General features: G+C 43.9%; 2 protein-coding genes across 5 annotated transcripts in view; one reads left to right on the plus strand and one right to left on the minus strand.

Annotated features, from left to right (window-relative positions):
• Positions 1-22,165, minus strand: part of LOC139332218 (junction-mediating and -regulatory protein-like) — a 152,670-nt gene that overhangs the window by 113,910 nt on the left and 16,595 nt on the right. The window lies entirely within an intron of this gene.
• LOC139332221 (homer protein homolog 1-like) lies at positions 125-22,149 on the plus strand. 4 transcript variants are annotated; one of them, XM_070963969.1, is made up of 9 exons: positions 144-891; positions 6,442-6,598; positions 8,736-8,867; positions 11,172-11,264; positions 13,662-13,810; positions 18,595-18,751; positions 19,015-19,125; positions 19,242-19,322; positions 19,434-22,149. In XM_070963969.1, the coding sequence occupies exons 1-9, from the start codon at positions 872-874 to the stop codon at positions 19,623-19,625; spliced, it is 1,092 nt and encodes a 363-aa protein (XP_070820070.1). In that variant the 5' UTR covers positions 144-871; the 3' UTR covers positions 19,626-22,149. The 4 variants fall into 4 exon arrangements, with proteins under 4 accessions (XP_070820072.1, XP_070820070.1, XP_070820071.1 ...); XM_070963968.1 differs by lacking the exon at positions 144-891 and having other exon boundaries at positions 6,161-6,598; XM_070963971.1 differs by lacking the exons at positions 18,595-18,751; positions 19,015-19,125; positions 19,242-19,322; positions 19,434-22,149 and adding an exon at positions 14,073-18,333 and having other exon boundaries at positions 125-891.

The following is a 22,165-nucleotide window of genomic DNA, read 5'->3' on the forward strand; positions in this document are numbered from 1 at the left end:
GGGAGGGAAACGGATGCATCAGCCAGATGTGGAGCGGTTGGGGGGGTACACATAGGTGCCTGTGGATAGGCTTAGATCAATAAAACGCACATATTGCTACAGCATACAAACTGCAGGATATTTGAATCTATGCAAACGACTCCACATACCAGCAGTGGTAAGGAGAGCAGGACTTCGTCCAGTGAATCAGTAGGAAAAGGCATGAACTGATGTTGCAGAAACACAAGAGATGCTGTGGTGTTAGTCCTTGAACCCCATAAGAAATCGGCTTTATCATAAAAAAAATGCAGTGGTAATACTGAGTGTGTGGAATAGCTGTGAAATAGCTGTAGTCTGGGCGAGACAGTGGGGGTGTAGCATGTGAGCCTATGATAATGAGAGAGAGAGGGAGAGAGAGAGAGAGAGAGAGAGAGAGAGAGACGCGGGTGGACAGTGTGATGCTGTGCGTTATCTACTGGCTAAATGAGGGTTGTCTTTCCCAGTTCAGGCAGCAGGGCTTCTCCACCCTTCCAGCGAGGATCTGTAATTTACACGACAGCAGCAGGGCGCCTGTCGGATCTCCATCGGGCTCTGCGCTGGATCTCCCGCAGCGCTGCTCCTTCTGCTCCCGCTCCATCACCAAACCCTCAACGCCAAAGGACGAGAAGAAGATCCGCTTTCCGTGCCATGTGCACAGCGACATGTATGTGTGATTTCATGCGGTGACAGCGGAGGGGAATGGAGCAGATGTCATCAAATTCCTGCAGACGCGCCGACGGTGATACATTGAAGGTTGTCGTGTAGAGAGAAGACCTTCATACGCAGCAGCCAACCCGAGAGAGCCGTTTTTTCATTGCCAGCGAAAAGGAGCGGTCGTCAGGTGTCGCTTCTAATGTCATCCACAACAATGGGGTAAGTGTGATTATTATCCCACAGGCTGACTGACTTCCTTTCCCTCCTCTCTGTAGTCATTCAGATCAGCTGCGGCTGCCTCACAGGGTATGAACTTCCCTGTCATGGAAACCACAGCAGACATAGCACAACACTGACCTCCGTATGCGTTAAAATGCGCTTCTCTGTCTTACATGACGTCTAATAGACCTGAGCGTGGATAGTTCAGGTAGCTGTCTCACATGTGTGATTGTGCACACATACACACAAAAACCCACAAATTTTCAGATATAAAATGGAGAAACTTATCCATCTTTCCCCTCAGAATATACCCCGTTGGGTAAAAAAGAAATGCACGTTAGGCCCAACATGTGGACGCACAAATGCTGGTGCAGAAGTTGCCCCATCGTCAAACTTTAAGGATCAAAATAGTGTGTTAACCTGCAATGAGTCCCAAAGTGGGACCACCAGTGGATCCTATAGGGGCTTTTGGGTCTTCTCATCAACATGAGGCAAAGCTTAAATTCCCTGTTATTACTCTGGAACAGTGAGTGAATGAAGATGCTGTTTTTCTGTGTCCCTCCATCTCAGTGTTACTCCCCACCTACATTACAGACAGTTATGTAATTCTGACAGAAGGCATGTTTAACAACAGCATTTCTTCTTAAATATTCCCAGACAGAGATCTGTGGTCTGATGTCTTGTACATCCTGTTCTGGGTCCTGCTCCAGAGGTTTGGGAGCAGTATAATGTCAGTCATCAGCTACAATGCTGCACAAGGCTCCAGTGACAGAAAGCGGCTTCTTGTCACTATGGCAGCACAGTGGCCGCTACCTTACACATCCTCAAGGCACCCATCAGTGAAATATCCGCCTAATGCACAACCATGCTCATTTGCATGTCCCCCCCAACCCTGCGCTCAGCGGTCCATTTCCCCCACCAAGCCTGCCGTCCATTAACAGCTGTCTCCCGCAGTTCATTGTGATTAATTGCACAGCAGGAGGTTAACAATATGGCACAGGCACGGTGCGATTTCAAGGCATCAGCCAAAACTCCTGCATTAACTATTTACAATACACTGGAGGCTTCCCAAGCGCCCACTCTGCCCTCCTACAGTGTGGGCAGCATATCATTCAGCGGTCTCCCACTCAGCCTCAGCTCTCCACTGGGCTCTGCCATACTGGTGACTAAGTTACTGTTATGCAACTGACTCAGTGACTCAATTGATCTACGGTGGAATAAATGGTAAAATCTGTGATTCAAAACACTAAGACGCATACAGTGTGTGCATTAAAGTCTGAATCTGTGCAGGTGCAGAGACAAAAGCACACATAGGTGCAGATCTCTTATCCAGCTGCCTATCTAGCAGTAATGGCACAGACAGACAGAGTCATATTTCACTTCCGGTCTCGTGGCTCAATACCAAGCCACTTACAGCTAAATGGTGACGGCACAGAGGAGAACATTATTGTTGGATGAGAACTGGAGATGCCTATCAACACTCTCTCTGGTGCACTCTCACTTCCTTGGGCAAATACAATCAATGCACAGAAGGACTCAGCTTCTCTCCCTGTCTTTGTCTTTGCTCGTGTGTGTGTGGGTGTGTGTGAGAGAGAAAGTGTGTTCACAGGCGCATCTCAGGTCATCCAAGCTGCTCCGAGTAGATCGAGCAACAGGGAGCTCACTCATTAATGACCTCTCTCTACTTTAAATAAGATCTACTTCCCTTCAAGCTCCGCTCTGTTGAATTAATGAAAAACTCTGGAAACAAGGACAACTTCTAGAGGGAGGTGGAGTGGAGGTGGGGTGGAGGTGGAGGTAGCAGGGGAAAGTGAGATCTCCTGAGATGGACCAGTTCATTATGCTCCTGTTTCACTGTCAGTTTGCAGAAAGAGGGGCAGCTGTACAGCTAAAGGGAACACGCTGAAGTAGAAAATAAAACGCAGCCTTTTGTGGCATAAAATGATGCTCACGTGTGTGTGTGCGTGCGTGCGTGCGTGCGTGCGTGTGTGTGTGTGTGTGTGTGTGTGTGTGTGTGTGTGTGTGTGTGTGTGTGTGTGTGTGTGTGTAAGCTGTTTGGGTACACACTGTGACTCACAGAAGAGTGTTGACATTTGTATCTCATGAAGAAGAACAAGATGTGCTAAAGGCAACACCTGTCGCCACTCCTGGACCTGCGGATGCCGTGTGTGTGTTTGTGTGTGTGTTCATGTGAAATGCCCTGTAGGTACTGTTGTTCAGCGATCAATACCTGTGTTAACATGTGTAGAGTTTAGGTGAGTACGTTAGTTCAACACGTTTTAAAGGGTTGGTTCGACCCGGTTATAACAAGTGGAGCAGTATCAAGCCATGCAGGAAGTTTTTGTCTCATATTTTATTTTACACATTTTACACCATCTTCTTCATTCAGCTCCATTACACTAGAGGCAGAAATATTCCTGGACAAATAAAATTACAGTTATTATTGCAAGATACCGTGAGAGGTAAGTGAGAAATTCCTCTGTTTTCTTGTAATTTGCGTGTAGTGACCCTTTAATTCACGACACACCTCCAATCTGACTCCAGATCAGTCCACCTGTAGTGGCTCCTTTTTCTGTTCTCCAAAAAGTATCACGACTGAGTTTAAGCAATCACTGTAAGTTCATGCAAAATAAATCTTGAGAAGTCAGTCTGTCCATTTTAAAGGTTTTAAAATGAAACGTTTCAAAATCCGCTCTGCATCGTATCAGCCAAACACACACTAACGAGCTGTGACTGAGAGCTATTGGTCTCAATGTCACCAATAAGAGAAGAGGAGCATCTTCAAAACAGCCAGATTTCAACAGCAACATTTGCATCAATAATTCAGTACTTAGTTTTCTAGAACACACAATTTAACACAACAGTAAAAACTGTAAAAATGTTGTATATTATGCTGTGAGACAACATACAGTCTATCTGCATATTGGTTTTCTTGATTATGGATCTTTACTATCCATCCATTCATCATCATCATCATCATCATCATCATCATCATCATCATCATCATCATCATCATCATCATCATCATCATCATCATCCTCCCACAGGAAGTGTCTCAGGCACACAGCGTGCAGCTGTTTGACACTTTCACATGTTTTTCCCAGAAAAACTCTTCTTGCGTCCCTGCAGTTCAGGCGTTAGCAGCTCAGCCATAGTTCACATAATTGTATACCCAACGGTGTAGCAGTTTAGAGCATCCCACTCTCTCATCTTCTTCTCAGCACTCTCTCCTCACCTACATTCCTCACCTCCTCCACGTTCTCCTCATCCCTCCCTTCTTTTCTCACTTCATCGAGCTCCCTCTCTTCCTCCCTCCCTCCCTCTGCCTGCCTTCTCTCTCTGTTTTAGCATTCACGTTCCATCACCTGCCCTTGTGTCACGCAGTCCACTCTGCATGCTAAACACTTCCTCCTCCTCTTCCTCTTCCTGCTCTGTGTTTTTCCTTCCTCCTCTGTACTTTCTCCTTTAGCGCTCATTTGCATCCCACTGAAATTATCCCCTCGTGTACCCTCTCACTTTTCTTTTTTTCCTCCCTGACCGTGCTCACCCTCTCATAGCGGGGTGGGCACTTTTTATTTTCACATTCACACTCTTGTATTCACTTCTTTCATGCACTGATGGAGGACAGGCACATCCCTGGTGCTTTTGTTGTGTCCCTTTTGATAAATCTGTGTAGCAGCTATGCAGCCTACATGTTGCTACTGGAATTCATCACTAGAGTGCAAAAGGATCAGCGTACTCTGAATTGACCTCCATGCGATCCCATAACCAGTAACTCTGTCAGGCTATTGGCTGAAACCAGAATCAGTGTAGAAAAGAAACTGTAGTGGGAGCATGAACGATGGATCTGTTGCCTCTCCTGTTTTCGAGGAGAGAAAATGTATTTAGAAATTATCGTGTATATTTTGTAAGAACGGCGAATTCAGCTTGAATCGCATTCCATCATTTATTGTGCTGTCTTTTAAAAGTTCTCTTGTAGGAGTAGGTATTGCTTTTTTTGACAACTGGTGGGTGTCATTTTGGAATAAAACTCTTTGGCAGAGGCATTGATGTAAAATTCAAAGCACAAGAACATTGCTGTGTTTGGTACAAGCACAATCAGGCAACAAGAAGCGCAACATTTGCCACAGCTCCATCAAATTATGCAATGAAAAATGATACCAGTTGCCAAGTGGCTATTGCACAGATCATACGGACAGGCCGCGGTTGTGTGATGTGTGCTGGGAGAGAGTTGAAATGACTCACACTTCCGCCACTTACACTGCTGTCGATGATTATGATAATTCGCGCGCAGCACTCCACAAGCAGCTTTGTGGAGCGACATTAATCATCCCAGATTCACTCTCTGACTTCCTATACTCTCCATATTCCCCATCATTCTCTTTCTACTGCCTAACTTCCCCCTCTCGCGCTCCCTCTCTCTCCCTGTCTCCATGTTTTTCTTTCTTTCTCAGTCTTGGTTAATCACACACAGGAGGGGTGCTGCTGCTGAATTTTAATATTCATTTATACAGCAAGCCTTTGATGTCCCCCATCACCCCCTCAGTGCAGTGTAAGCACTTCTCTATCTCCTGCTCTGCCAGCACTGCCAGCCCAGAATATCTCCCTCTGCACCCTGTGCTTTGAGTGTGTGTGTGTACTGACTGTAGATATTACCCAAGAAGCCCCAACAATGCTGGAATATATGAGGGCATTTTAAGAGCAAACCGAGGAGTGGGGGACGAGTGGACAAAGGGTGAAGGTGGCGCATGAGTGACAGGTGAATGGGTGGTCAAAAAACAAACATTAGCAACATTAATAAGGGAGAATTCTAACTCTGGTTTGAGTGTCACACAGAGGTCAATAAGGAATTAAGTCATCTCAAACTGAGCCCATCATTGAGTTTTGATCATCTACTGATCCAAGCTACAAATCCACATATACACTCACACATGAATAGAGATTTATAATTCCATCACATCTGTGTCAGAGTGTGTGCATGTTTATACATGCACATGTATTCTGGGTGTCTGTGTGGAAACTGCAGCTCTGTGGGGTGTGTCTGTGGTAGTTAACCATGGCCTACTGTCTATATTTAGCCTTAAATCCTCTCCTTTCCCCCCCCCGTGCTCCCCTGTGTGACCCTCGCTCGGTGCTGCAGGCATTCCCATATCAGAGCACTGAGAGACGGCGCTCCCTTACACAGACAGAAAGACAGAGAGAGTTTCTGCTAAGTGGCTGCCTGCATTTAGTGTGTTGCTTTACAAGTAGAGAGATAATGGATGAGAAGAGCCGTAGACTTAAGTTGTATGTGGGAACTCAGCTGTAGTTTGTAGGTTCAGTTGCTGTAGCTTGTTATCCTCGTCCATACGACAATGAGTGTATGCAGTAATCTTGTCACAGCCTGTCGCTCTGTGCTGTAACTATGGAGGATGGCGAGTTGGTAATTCGTCTGCCAGGGCGATCTGACTCCCCCGTGGGCAACAGGAGTTTCGGTGCTGGCGTTGGATTTGGTGAGACGTTGGTGTTGCGGCACAAAGAGGTTCACAACTTCTTCTTCGTCCCCTTTAGGGAGCAGCCCATCTACAGCACCCGGGCCCATGTCTTCCAGATTGATCCCAACACTAAGAAGAACTGGCTGCCGACCAGCAAGCACGCCGTTACTGTCTCCTACTTCTATGACAGTACGCGTAATGTCTACCGCATCATCAGTCTGGATGGCACCAAGGTGAGCAGTTGATTCTGATTGTTGTAGCACACCTTTCACTCTCTGTCGCACTCATTTTACGCTTCCCTGCTGCGTCCATTGAGTTGTTTTTAATTTCTGCACACTGACATGGTTTCATGAAGATGACAAACAGTCTTCCTACTGTGATCCATTGAGTGTTGACGGTGTTAATAAGCTCTAATGTGCAAACACATCTTAAAAGAGCTCATCGTTGCAGCCTGTCCCAAGACTGGCAGCTCATGTTTCATTGTGTGCATGCATGAACTACTGTATTTGTGCGTGCATATCAATGTGTTTATGTCTGCGCGTCAGAGTCCACGCTTTATGTCTCAGGATATTTTCGTTACAGATCTGGGAGGGTTATTTGCTGGGTATTATTTGAAGCAGAGCTCGAGGTAGAGCTCGTCATGACTAAAGGTAGAACTTCAACCCTCAGCTGAGTCCAACCACACACATGCACATTCCCCGCCAGTAATGGAAAGAGGAGGGGTGCAGTTAAACGAGAGAAACAGATGACAGAGTGAGAAGAATCAATGGTAGGAGAAACAACTCGAGCGGCAAAGACAGACAAGTGTGAAGCCAGGTGAAGAAGAGGGTTGAAAGAATATGAAGGACGAACTTAAGCCGAGCAAGGTCGCGGGGTTCGCATTCAGTGGCTGCCAAGTGTGCATCAGCCATTGCTTCTAACGGTCAGTTTACCGTCTCATATCGTACAGCACTCAATAGCTATCTGATCGCTAAATTCAACTGTTGTATAACACACACGCTCACTGGCTGCGACCCATCCCAAACTCATCATTAATTATTGATGTCAACCAGAATGTCAACCATTACACAACACTTCTAATTGATAAGCAATTAATATGTTCCCCATCAGTGTTATTTAACAGTGGAAGCTGAATTATGTAAGATGTAGAGGTAGCCTTCTGTTTCGGCTCGTGAATTAAAGGAGAAGGCTAGCAATGTTTTATATTAAGGCAATGTGATTTTTAGACTGTTTATATATAATGTAAATATATAGATTTGATTTTATTTTGTTTCCCTTTTTACTGTCTATTTTCTCTTTTTCTAGATCTCCTTTTTGTTCTTGCTATTATTGCTATTAACTGAATTTCCCCGGCGTGGGAACTTACTTTGGATAGACAGAAAATGTCTGATGGTAGGATCAATGCATTGTTAGTTTTGGACTTCTCATGAGTTGTTTATATATATATGAATAAACAATATAAAATATTGCTAGATTTACCCTTAAACTCATAGCTCACAGCATTTCTGTGGCCGCCACCTCTTGTCTCCCTGTAAGATATTTCTATCTCCTGTCCGCCTCTCTGTCATCAGCCTACAGTGTGTGTCTGTGTACATGCATATGCTTGTGTTCGTGTGCTGATGTTCATGTCTCCCTGATGTTGAACCACTGAGTCTGTGGCTGAATGCTTTCAAAGTCACATTCAGAACCTCTCTGTTAGCTTTCCGAGCATGGATTTTATCGTGTTGGTGCATGTGAGCCTGTGCTGCTGATACAGGATTTTACATATAAACTGTTCTCTCTGGCTTCCTCCCGTCTCTCACACGTACCAACAAACATGCACACAAACAGAACTATTTGTTCTGAAGTGTAGTGATGCAACTATGAGTATTTTCGTTATCAGTCAGTCTGCCAATAATGTTTTGATTAATCGATTAGTCATTCCGTTAATGAAGTGTCAGAAAATTGTGAAAAATGCTCATCACCATTGCACAGAAGCCCCAGGTGATGCATTAAAAGACTTTGTTTTGTCCAGTCAACAGTCCAAAACCCGAAGACGTTCAGTCTGCAATTACATAAAACAGAGAAAAGTGGAAAGCAAAGAATGTTTGACGTTTGCTCTAAATCTATTAATCTCCTAATTGTTTTGGCACTACTGCAGCACTGTTCAGGGAGTCTCTAATAGAGGCACTGATACCAACAGTTACAGAGAGATAGAACAGAAATGCATTCGAGTGTGTGAACTGCGTGTCCCCCATAAAACAACACAATGTTTCACTGATAGTTTCATCCCTAGTCCTGACTGGTATGAATAATCTTTATTCTGATTAAACACACTGCAGTAATAAAGTTAATTTAATATGTATTAAGTGGGCTGTCTCTGTCCTACAGGCAATAATCAACAGCACCATCAGTCCCAACATGACGTTCACAAAGACCTCACAGAAGTTTGGCCAATGGGCGGACAGTCGAGCTAACACTGTGTACGGCCTGGGATTCTCCACTGAGCATCATCTAGCCAAGGTACCACCCCACACACACGCACACACACGTGCACACACACCACACGGGGTGGCTTCTCCTTTCTTGTCGCTCAGTCCCTGAGAGCGGATGACATTTCAGCTTTCTTTTTTTACTCTAGTTGCTATAGCTTCTCTCAAAGTGGATCTGTTTGGCAGTCAGCCCTAATGAGGCTTTTTTCTCTGTGTGTTTATGAAAGTAATGTATACCTGTGTGTTCACTGTGTGTGTGTGTGTGTGTGTGTGTGTGTGTGTGTGTGTGTGTGTGTGTGTGTGTGTGTGTGTGCGTGTGCGTGTGTGTGTGTGAGAGAGAGAGAGAGAGAGAGAGAGAGAGAGAGAGAGAGAGAGAGAGAGTAGGTGGTTGTTTCTCTCCTCTGCAGTATGATTAAGCTCTGTCATGAACCTTGGAGTCTCACAGCACCCCACTGTCAGAACCACACACACACACACACACACACACACACACACACACACACACACACACACACACACACACACTTTACAACCAAACTCAACAGTGTAGACACGTCCTCTGTGTCAGGACGGCAAAGATAAAGAGGCTGATAACAATATCTAATATTATATCTATTACATTATATTATTATATTATTAATATTACATTATATTATCTGTTTCATGTCATCTACTGGACATTAATCATATGCAGTCTTGTGACATGAACGGTGTCAGGTCAGGTCCTCTCTCCTCCAATCCAATCATTTTCCCCTTAAAAAAATGTTACGCTTATGTTTGGTAAGTGGAATATTCTGGCACTCCACCAATTTCACATAATGTCTTCTGCTTCTTTGATTTTGTCCATTCCTTTTAAAATCTGTTTCTCACAAGGCCACCAACTTCATGAAAGTCCAAAACTAAATTGTTAGAGTACCCTTGCGAGAAATAAAGGTGCCGCACACAGCACTTAGTCACCAACTGGTCCCTGCCTAGGGACCGGGTGTAAATTTGTCTAATAATGTGACTGTAAGGCAGACAGTTACTATAGAACAATATGTTCACTCAGGTGTCTTCCTCAGGTAAATAAATAATTAACCAATAATGCATAATAATGGCCTTGTTCTTTGTTTCCACCAAGTCTATTATTGTTCTATTCTGAGTGTGACAGCTGCCTAGTACGACATGTGATGTGTCTCAGTTCTCTTGCACAGAACATGCATTAATCTCAATGAGACATAAACAAAGCGTACAGATCACCAAATAAAGGTAAATTGTATTGAACATTCAGCTCATTATCAAGCTTGCATCACTGCCACAAATCAGAGAGAACAAAACAATAAAACAAAAACTTTTATTGTTTTTTAATTTGAAAAAAACTTCTGTTTTCCCAACTTCCTGGCTCGTAAAGAGCATTGTTGCTTCAGCTGATTTGCGGTCAGGGATGTACCTATATGCAGTTTTAACAGACACCTACCAGCTGATTAGAAGTATATTCAGTTGTTTAAAGTTGAAACAATCAGATTCACTTCTCAGATATCTGCAGCGCCAACACTCCTGTAGCACTTATACTGAGAACTACTGCATTTAGATCACTGTAGCAGAACTGTAATATTGCACTGAAGTGAAATGATATTGAGTTACTTGTTGCAACTCCACTAATGGCAGGCACAAGACTGGCTCCAGCAGAGCTGTCAATTTGATTTCCTCACCACTCAGCCCTCCGCAGTACAAAATTACTCTGTAAGACTGTGGTAGCAGTGTCGGCGATGAACCACACCCTAAAGGGACGTTGGGGATACGTGTCTGTGTGTTTATATTTGCTCAAAGCGCCTCAGCTGAGCTCACCTTACTGCTTCAGGCTCGCAGGATGTATCTTCGCTCTAGATTAAAATAACTCTGCAGATCAACTTCAGCCACTGACAACCTCTGATTAACGGCAAAAACCCAACCAGGAGAACACAATGGTGCACTCTGCTTTGCCGTGTGCGTGTGTTTGTGTGTGCATACTGTGTGTGCATGTCCGTGATAGACAGGTTACTTACAGTGACCTAGTTAGCTCATGTTTCTGCTGAGGCATTATGGGTAAGGGCCTTCTTTTCTAAGTTCAACTGTGGGTTGTTATTGGCCACAGCTTCTCTCTATCCTTCCTCTGTCTTCATGGCTGATGTATTACACACTGATCTGTGTGTGTGTGTGTGTGTGTGTGTGTGTGTGTGTGTGTGTGTGTGTGTGTGTGTGTGTGTGTGTGTGTGTGTGTGTGTGTGTGTCCATGCACATACGGCTTTACTGAACAGATTAAACCACATTATTGTATGAACTGCAGTCCATACTGATGTCTTTCCTCTGTGTCCAGTTTGCAGAGAAGTTTGCAGAGTATAAAGAAGCAGCACGGCTTGCTAAAGAGAAAAGTCAAGAAAAGATGGAGATGGCCACGTCTCCTTCTCAGGTACGTTCAGCACACGCTCTCCTAAACCTGCTAATTCTCAATTCAACCTACTTACACCTCTTATCACAGGCATGTTGTGTTTAATGAACAGGTGGTGAACAGGTCAACCTTTGGTGTTATTTAGTCTGATTATCACAGTTATTCAGTTTAGTTTATTTCTTCCATGAGTGAATCATATGTCTGTTTGTTTTCTAAATTAACTAATTAACTAATTCTTCAGCTAAAGGCTAACCATTAATTATATCTGCCAAATAAATGTAGTGAGGTAGAAAGCACAATGTTTCCTTAGAGAAATGTATCATAATTCATATAAATGTAGCAGAGAATAAAACTGAAAGTTTCTCAAAATTATACTGAAGTACTTGAGTAAATGTACTAAGTTACTTTCAACTGCTAATGATAATCCTGATAATGAGGTTAGGAATTACAGTCCTTACATAAAACACACCAATATGGCACATTTTCGCTGTATCCTCCCTATAAATTAAAAGCAAAGGATGAAGCCGTCTGCGGACCTGCCATAAAGTGGAGAGCATAATTAGCCTGTATGTTCCGTATTTGTTTGTGTAGGATATCTAATAACAGTGTTTTAGGGTATGTGTAACTGCATCTGAGAGAAAATTAGCTTGTTTCAGGGAGGAATCCCCAGAGAAATCTGTTCTTTAATCTAAAGGCTGTTAACGGGCTTCATGTCCTCGTCTGTTCATTATGGAGGCGAGGGGAGCAGCCCCCCGCTGTACTGCGCTCTATTAATGCTGCGGCCCACATAGGCTGAAATGTTACAGTACCTTGAACCTCCCATGGGAGGATGTTTATTAATGAAGCCAAGTGGACAGCTTCGCTCCCATCAGGGGTTGAAGGCTGCGTGTGAACTGGCCACCACACGCTGGTGGTGAAAGTGAAGGGCCTGCTGTAACAGTAAAGGCTGCAGCCGTCCTGCTACAAGCCTGCCGTGCTCCACTGAAGCTGGCTGCTGTTTCACTACTGATTGTCAGTGTTTCAACCACATGCCTGTTGGCTCTCTTTCTAACCTCCAGATCCTCTCTTTTCTCTCCTCTAAATAAACTAGAAAACACGAGAGAGGAATTATTCCTGTAAGACAAAACGAGAAAACACTCAGCCAAATGCTAAATGCTAGTCCCAGTAGGTCAGAGCCCAGTGGAAGTGTACCATGAACAGATATGAAATGGGATACTAATGAACGTGAAGCACAAAATGTAACGCCCGCCCTAATCTTCCTCTTATCTCTCACTTCCTTCTTGTCCACTGGAGACGTACAGGCAGTGTCATTGTCCTACTGTATTGTGCCTGAGCCCTGAGTCTTAATAGCTTTGTTTTATGTACGTGCACAAGCTAAATGATTTGTCTCTCGTATAATTCTGTGGTTGTATGGGATATAAAGATAAGCATTAATCTGAAATTATGCAATTTCCCAGTGCTATACTAAGCAATTTATTGGCCTATAGGCGTGTTTAACTGCTCGCTAAGACGCTCAAATTTTTTGCACCATATGAGCGTTATGATTGTGAGAGACGGCATCTATCGCCTCTAGAAACACACAAACACACCTCTATCATTTCTCATGTCGACTCCTCTGTTGAGCTGGGCTTGTTGAGATCACTCACATTTCATTTTATGCGAGTGTTACGAAATGATTAGTTCATTAAACAATTAGACAATGGACAGGTAATTCATTGAAAACAATTTTCAGAATTATTTAAGTAATTTAGCAAGGAAATAACGACCACATTTTCACTGGTTCCTGCTTCACAAACATGAGGATTTGCTGCTTTTCTCATTGCAAATTAATTATCTTTGATTTGGATTTTGGAGCGATCTGACAAAACAAGAAATTTGTAGGCGTCACCTCAGGCTCTGGTTCGGGTTTTATCAGGAAAACAATTTATTTATTAACTGTGCACAAAAAATAGTTAACGGTTTAATCAATAATGAAAACAGTTGTTAGTTGCAGCCATAAAGTGGTGCTCTTTTTTTCCTTCTCACTTCAGTCATGGTGTCTATCTTTGCTCACAGTAAATGCTGCCCAGTTCTTCTCTATTTCATCTAAACTAAAAGGATTTTGCCTCACACTGTCTCACCACCATTAGTCACCATTAAGAAGTAAAAATGTAGCAGATCTGAAAGCTTTTATGAACTCACTATGGGTTTAATCATCCCCACTTTAAATTATTGGCATTAGGGAGTATCATACAGATATTTATTTATAGGGAAATGTAACAAATGTCAAAATAACTTTCATAATGATTTCCAAATTATTTCCTGCTTTATAAACATTGCTCGCTGCGTGAAGAATAATTAAAGAATATTAAAATATTTAAGTGCTGTATTTGATGTCTAACTGGCAGTGACAGCTGAACAACTTTGTTTCACGTGTAGGAGTCTCCAGGAGGTGAGCTCTCGTCACCTTTGACCCCGGTGACTCCGCCCATGGAAAACATCAACGGTACAGATGAAATCTGTGACACGACTCCCAATTCGGACGCCCTTCCCGGGCCGGCGCAGAACGCACTGGCTTTCGCTCACAGGTACATCTCACATCATGCTGTGTTCACTGTCCCGAGTTGTTTACTGCATTACACACACTCACTGTCACAGTCATACGTCTCATAGAGTGCACACAAACAATACTGAAATACATTAAGTGTTATGAACCTTTCTCTGTTTTCTGAGGCACTTCTCTTCTTCTATCTCCGTCTTTTCGTCTGCGTGCACTTATATACGTTACATGTCAGCATGGTGGTGAACTCCTTCTATTCACTGCTCCTCTCTCATGTTTTTCCTCTCTAGGGAGCAGTTTAAGACTTGTCGGGTCTGCTCTTTCTGATAGGGATGTCATAACAAGTCCTGACTACTGCGACATCATAACTACGCAAAGCAAAAAATGTTCAGGCGAAAACTTTCTGAAAAATAAGAGCCTGATTGCAGGCCGGCAACAGGGAGGGTCCTCTTTACAAAACCTGATGCATTGCCTGTTTACTAACTGTTAATGAATAAGGTAACAACGGTGCGCCATCACTCCAGTCAGGAGGAATCAGGGTGCTATGAATATCAGCGACAGTCTTACTCACATACATACACATGGACCAGCAGAAGATGTTACTTGTGTTTCTCAGGAATGAGGAATTATTCAAGTTGTTTTGTCAAATCTGAGCATGCTTGGTAAGGAAACTCACATATATTTATAGTTTTGTGTTTGCCTACTGCGATGCAATAATATCTCTATGCATGCACAACTACTGTTGTATACATTCCTGCTGTCTTTGTGTCCTGTTAGCAGACTGAATATTGAAATGGATAATTCATATTCCCTGTGACTGTCAGTAATGGTTCATATACAGTAGATTGTGTAAGATAAAGAGGTCAAAGTGCCATGTAAATATGTTTGATTTGTGTAATGGCTTTCTGAAGAGGTGTGGCTGTGAGGCTCATCACCAAAAAGGTGTTGATGAAGCGTTTATGTAAGACTTATATAACATACTGTGGGTAGTGAGACAGATAGACAGAGAGAGAGAGAGAGAGAGAGAGAGAGAGAGTGTATGTGTGTACGTCTGTGTATGTGTGTGTGTGGGTGTGCGTGGGTGTGCGTGGGTGTGGTTGTGTGTGCCAGAAACTTGGAAAAGAGAGTATGACGGAGATGGAGAGAGGTGCATTGTGTAAAGTCTGTACATGAGTCAGTGCTACCTAAACAGCCACCAACTACACACACTCGCACTTCAATAAATAAAGTGAACAGGAGGGCATGGACAATCAGTTTGAGCCATTTCAGCGACTGAAGTGTTTTTTTCTCAGGAGAGGAAATGTTCCTGTTATCTGCTGTCACCTGTAGTCGACTGTACACACAGGTCTTTTCTTTTGTAAAATCCCTGTAATCCTGTGCAACTCCTTTCATTATTTCTCTGGCTGCGATTCTTATTAATTAAAGACATCAATCAATGGCTTAATGTATTATCATTCTTTTTTGCTTAACTATGGGGGTCTGAGAGGAGACGTTTTTTGATATTGAAGATCACTGCAGAGATCTTTAGAGACAGATGTATTTTTATTAGCGTGTTAAAGTCTGTAATGCTGCAACAAGCTCAAGTGCAAATGCTTAGAAATCCCTACCGCTTCATCATGAACTCTGTGAGGCTACACAGATCTGAGTGTGCACTGAGAGCGGGATGTGGAGAGGACACCCACTGCCTGCTGCAGCATTGCTGCTGATGTGTCTATTAATGCTGCATGCGTGGGAGACGGGGTCGACTCTCAGCATTCGCGATGGCAAGCATGGACGTAACAAGCGAACCTCGGTCTCACATTTTCTCAGAGGCATATGCAGAGAGGGTAGATGCTAGGACAAGTCCCGATGTTTTACCACTTCTATGATTCTTCCTCAATTTAATATCAACTGTGTGCATCATCTTACATGTCTATCAGTAGCTCCATCAGCTTTTCGTGTGTTTCCAACTGCATTTAAAAGGGACAGTATGTTAATTTGTGTGATGGTGCATAAGCTTGTAGTTTTATAGCCAAAAGAAAAGAATAAAATGTTTGTAGTTTATTTTGAATGTGTTTACTCATATAATACTTCACGAGGGCTCAGGCCCGCATGCAGAAACACACCTGCACACGCTCGTGTTTGCTGTCTTTTTGCACCAGACCTCTGCGATGGTCCTGGTTTGTCTCTCTGCCATGTGTCTGGAATCAGATGATGATAACATATACACCACACTGCTTCTGAGCAGGGCTGTGTAGGCAGCTATGTGTGGGTGCAGAGGGCAGAGGAAGAGAGGAGGATGAAATATAGCTGTATGCAAGCTGTGAGAGGGTTTTTTTATATTATGGGATGTAGGCGTGTTTGGCAGGTCTGCAGTGGAGTCGTTTTGAATGGTTTTCTGAATATTGGAAGACCTTTTGTTGGGACTGCCTTGGCTGTATGTGAATGGTCTTCCAGTGCTGGAGGATGTAGGCGTCTGTTGGTGGGTTTGTGGTAGGCTAGTGTGGACGGACACGGTGCCGATGTCATGCGTCAGGGTGCCACGAGCGCCTCTGTTCCTCCAGTGCTGCCATGGCAACTGCTCTGGCTCCCTGCTTCTTCTTGAAGTGCTCTGTGAGGAGGAAGACCTACCTGACGACTCACAGCGGTCAGGACACGGCAGAAACACCAGAGGGCCATAGAAAACCTTCACTGTCATACAAGTTTATGTTGTGTGTTTGGGAGCTTTATCGAGCCTGGGACAATAATTATACTTCACATTTCAAAGTAGTAAAACACGAAACAGTGTGCTGACGTTTTATTGAAGAGTCACAGTGTATTGGCAGTGTGTACAGAATATGTCCAAACCACAAAAAACAGTCAGAATTAAATCAAGAAAAGATTCAGCGTTAACCTGACACCCGCAAAATCTGCCTTCTCTCGTCATGACATATTCTGTTTTAGTTGGCAGAAAATTGTTCACATGAAACAGATAAAAACACATCAGCTCTGTAACATGAAAGCATCTTCTGTACCAGATAGAGAATTAAAAAAATTGTGATAACATGTACTCAAAAACAGTACAAAAAAAAAAAAAAGCAAAATTATTTCTTCATCAGTTCAGCATCACACATTTGGCTGCTGCATGACTAAACGTGAAATTTTAGCAAAATTACATAATAATCATCAACTGAAAAACGTCAGTACTAATAAAAACCTCATCGTGTACACAATCATATCATCATCAGCAGCTCCTGTAACTTACCCTCCATGTGTCTCACACACCTTCAGCTCTGCTGTCTTCAGCCACAATTGCGCCCTCCCGAAACCTTTTAATGAAGACGAACAGCAGTGTCAAAACATCCTGCACTCTTTTCTCTCCTCTGATTCTCCCTCCATCGCTCTCCCATGCTCTCTCCGTCTGTCTCCATCTTCACATCTTGACGTCTCGCTTGCTCTCCTGCTCTCCGAGCTGGTGTGTGGGGTTTATACATTGGCGGGGCTGTGTGCTTTGGTGACAGCATCGCTCCATGTGTGCATGTGTGTGTATGAGTGGTTGTGTGTCAGTTGATATGTGCGTGTGTAGGATGAAGTGTCGTCTCCCTCCTGTGCGTCACACACGCAGACACACTTGCACTCACAGAGGGGGTGGCTGTTGTGTAAGAAGTGAAGGCGCCGTGGGAGTCCTGAGTGAATTAGATCTGGGCTTTCTCTCTTTTACACTTCACAGAGTGGGCGTTATGGCATAGTGGAGTACTGCAGCAGTGTGTGAGCATATATATGTGTGTGTGTGTGTGTGTGTGTCAGTGAGGGGGCGGAACAAAACTGAAAACAGCATTGTTATGGGTCATACACAGACCCTCTCCACTCCTTGAGCTAGCTAAGCTCCTTTTGTGTTTTTCTGTGCATGTGTTTCCACCGCTGTGAGGAATTACTGTGAAGTATGTGGGAGTAGGAGCTCCTTTTCAAAGGAACTTGACTTGATGTCGGTACTCGACAACGTTTAGGTCTTTCTCCTGCCCAAGTGAGACATTATGTGAGAGACGGGGAGTGGGCATTATGTAAATCTTAAATGAGTGCCTACAGTAGTCATATCTAACAGGGGAGATGTACAGCGGAAGCATTTTCCCTCCAGAAGGTCGATGTTATATATGTATCTCATGTTACACTTCAATCCAACCATCGACTACCCCCTCAGCCCATATGCAAGTATTTTTTTCCACCAGCCTTTTTTCTCCCATACATACCCTCCATCCTGAAATTCACTCACATTCAATCACTTCTCCCTTATCTCTCATCTCATCTTCTCGTCTGTGAGTAGCTGGACCAGATTAGGCCAGCCAGTCTGAGGATATAATCTCAGATTACAACTCATGTGGCAGACAGCTGCTTTCACAGCTACTGGCCAGGAAGTGCCGACCTCCGGCTTGAGTACCCGCTGCAGCCTTTGTCAGCTTTCAGCGCTGGAGCAAAGGTGAATGCATGGATGCATGCATTGATTGCTGAATGGATCTACTGGGCACAGGCACATGGGCCCAAGAGGTCATGAGGCCCTGGGCTTTTCCTGCAAAATGTCAGTCAAAGAGACACAAATAGACACCACACACAGACTTAAAACAATCAGAAGCAGCTTTATTGGCCAAGTATGTGTGCACATACAAGATATGTGACTCCAATTTAGACTCACACTTTTCAAAACTACAAGAAACTCAAAATGACCACAAAGATATTTAAAGGACCACTAATTGATGCTAAAAATATACACACAGACTATATCGATGACATTAAAACATGCACACTTGTTGTGTTACTGCTATGGTAATCTGACAGTATGTACGTCCCTGTGCTCTGCAGCCCCGCCATGACAAAACACTGGGAGGCTGAGCTGGAGGCACTGAAGGGGAACAATGCCAAACTAACGGCAGCTCTGCTGGAGTCCACAGCCAACGTCAAACAGTGGAAACAGCAACTGGCTGCCTACCAGGAGGAGGCCGAGAGACTACACAAACGGGTGAGGGACGGGACACGGCAATGCTTGCTTGTTTTCATGTGTGATTAATTCATTCAAATCGAATAGGAGTGATCATTTGGAAGTGATGGTGTGAAGCCAAGATGAGAGTGTGGCAGAAAAAAAAAACAGACAGGAGACATGGGATTTTGTATGAGGGAGAGCAAAGAAGAGGTAGTCTGGAAATGAAAGGTAGGATGAGATCAGGAGTCTGTGGCGCCAGTCTCTCTCCTTGGATCCAGATCTTGATCATATTGTTCCTCTAGGTGACAGAGCTCGAGTGCCAGAGCAACCAAACCCCAGTCATCAAGTCCCAGAAGACTGAACTCAACCAAACCATAGAGGAACTGGAGAATACGCTAAGGGATAAAGAGGAGGTGTGTGTGTATGCATGTATATGTGTGATAATGGTGGAGTCAATGCTTGAAATGTATGGCTCATGCAACAACATCCTATGCTATGCGGTCTTGTAATCTAGCTTTATGTCCTCCAGGAAATGGAAAAGTTGAAAGAGGAACTGGAGAACATGAATGACCTGATGGAGCAGAAAGACACCCTTACCCAGAAACTTGAGGTGAGTGACAAGAGGTATTAACCATATAATTGTTCCTCAAAGCAGCGTCCTCTGTCATTATTACCTTTTTGATGACACAAACCTGCTAATGATTCTCCTCTTCTTCTCCAGGAGACGGAGCTGCGCAGTCGGGTGCTGGAGGAGCAGCTGGCGGGGGCCGAGCAGCGGCTGGAGGAGAACCAGGAGGAGCAGGAGAATTTCAGAAAGAGCCTGCGGACGCTGCTGGAGCTGCTGGACGGCAAGATCTTTGAGCTGACGGAGCTCAGAGACACCTTGGCTCGGCTCATAGAGGAGGCCAGCTAGAGTCGGAGCTGCCTAATCTTCACAGACAGAGCCATATGATAATTTACTGACACCCCAGCTCACCCACACCAATCCTACCCACCATGCACCTGCCTCCTACACCCCACACACTTTAAAACTGAGACACTACACTGCCCCAATTCTAAATTTTGCTCAAAAAGGGCAGCTAACTCCCCATTTTTACCTTGCAGGCATTGAGTTCCAACCAACCGTAGGAACTCCTGTAGTTCAGAACAATACAGGGACTACCTCATCTTGCCTTCTGATTGGCTGGTGTAGGCGTAACCTTGGTTGAATTGATCTCTCCCGTCGAAGAGATGCCTGTCACGGCACAGTGCAACTGCCCACAAACCCGCCCAACCACACACTCTCAAAAAAGTTAACTTGGGAACTGTGCCTCAGTGCCATCTGCTGTTTCACTGGGAGAGCTGCAGCACAGCTTGCAGCATCACAACATCATGCACACACACACACACACACACACACACACACACACACACACACACACACCCTTTTTCTTCCTCTCTAAACTGCCCCCCAAAGGGAATGTTGAAAGTCATGTGGAAATAATTGCTGTTAAGACTCAGAGAACTGCGCCAAAGCTGCCAAATCCCCCCAAAATGTTGTCCTCTAACTAGCAGATGCTTTGATCCAAAGTGACTTACTGTACAGAGACGTGCTGAACAGAGAAACAGAGCTCCATGTTTCAGCTCGGGCTGCCAGTGGAGCGTCACTGGAAACAGAGAACTGAGGGACGGCTCTCAACAAACCAGTCAGTCTTACCTATCGGCCTGGGGTAACATCAGCGCTGCTCCCAGCCTGGACACAGAGGACTGCTTTACTTCTCCGGCGGAAATGAATGACTGCTATTTATCCACAGCCTATTTAAAATCCTACATGATAGACGAGCATTGAATCTTCCAGAGGCATCGCTCATGCCACACAGAAATTTTAGAGGGTGTGCGCCCATGCTAGATTTGACATGAGAATTCCTGCATCCAGACTGCTTCCACAGTCACAGACAACCGACCTGTCTTCCTGCCAAACTCAGTGTGGTGTTTGTCCCCGAACAAGGCCTGACCTTTGACATAGCGTGTGCCTTCAAAGCACATATACGTGGACACATGTTTGTATATAATATGTGTGTGTTCTGTGCTATGAGAGAAAGACCGTTTTTGGACATCAAGGCCTACACGCAAACACACACACACACACACACACACACACACACACACTGAGCAATACCAGACAGGCTCTATACTACACCTCTATCTAACTAACTCTATCAGGTACTCTACTCAGTGGACTCATGCAGATAGGTCAAATGCAACTTAATTGATCCCCCCTGTCCAACAGAAAGTGTACTACCGTTGACCGCGAACCTGTGTGGCAGCCCTGTCTGGACAAAGTAGTGCATCGCGAAGGGCTTATAGAGTGCCATCTACATGTCCGTAAATCTCGACCCTCAGTGAAGCTGGCCACAGATTTTCACTCCTCTCGGGTGAATACAGAACTGTACACAGTTTCTAGTCTTTTTTTTTTTTTTTTTTTTTACACAGGATATAACACTGACGATATAATAACTGAACTGTATAAGACAACTTTCTACTCATGATGGCATTGTAAATGAATGGATTGAATACTCAAATGCAGTAACACCCCGCAGTGGCTTATTGTTGTGTATTAACCCACAGAGCAGGATTGCGTAGTTATTATAGAGTATCTAGTCTGTAGGGAAACAATGAAAACCTCTTCAATATATATTTAAAACGCGTAACAACACGATGTAAACACACAGTATTAAATGTTCTGTACCAAAACATGCACAGAACTGCATCTTAAAACCTCTTCCTCTAAATTCACTGAATTCCTAAAAAGCTATATTGTCACATGAAATGCTGCTTCTCTTACCTTTCAATTGAGCACCCTGTTTGCACTGTGTTATTACACTGTTGTAACTACATTATATATCAAGAGATTTGCATTAAATACTAGCACAGCATAATTCTGTAGGTAAAATATTGTAGTTAGTCACACAGGTTAATACACTGGAATAAGACCCATGTAAAGGGAGAAGTTACCCATGTTTTTCTTTCTTTGACCGTCAAATAACAGAGATGGAATACCTTGATATTAATGCTATTGTTAATGAATGCCTTTGTACAGTAGTGGATAAGAAGCTTTTCATTCTCCTGTTTTGTAACTTATGGTATTTAAATGTAGGTATTATTATTGTATTTAGAGGTATGAGAAGACTGGCAATATTTTTGACTATTTAAAGTAATTTTGAACTCATGATATTAAAGAGGTACCTCAGGCTAATGATGTTCATAGATTGGTGAGACTTGTGTGTTTGCAGGTGAAAGGATTTACCAAACGATCAGGAGACACACCTGTTGGTGCTTCAGCCAGACTAAATTCTTTGTTGAATTCAAACCAACACAGCCCTACCAGGCTGCGAACACACCTCTGTGAACTGAGAAATGCTATGTTTTATATTCAAATACAGTGACCGCAGAATTCAGCGTGTGCAAATCACT

The sequence above is a fragment of the Chaetodon trifascialis genome, chromosome 6, assembly GCF_039877785.1.
Source record: "Chaetodon trifascialis isolate fChaTrf1 chromosome 6, fChaTrf1.hap1, whole genome shotgun sequence".
In the NCBI taxonomy this organism is placed as follows: Eukaryota; Metazoa; Chordata; class Actinopteri; order Chaetodontiformes; family Chaetodontidae; genus Chaetodon; species Chaetodon trifascialis.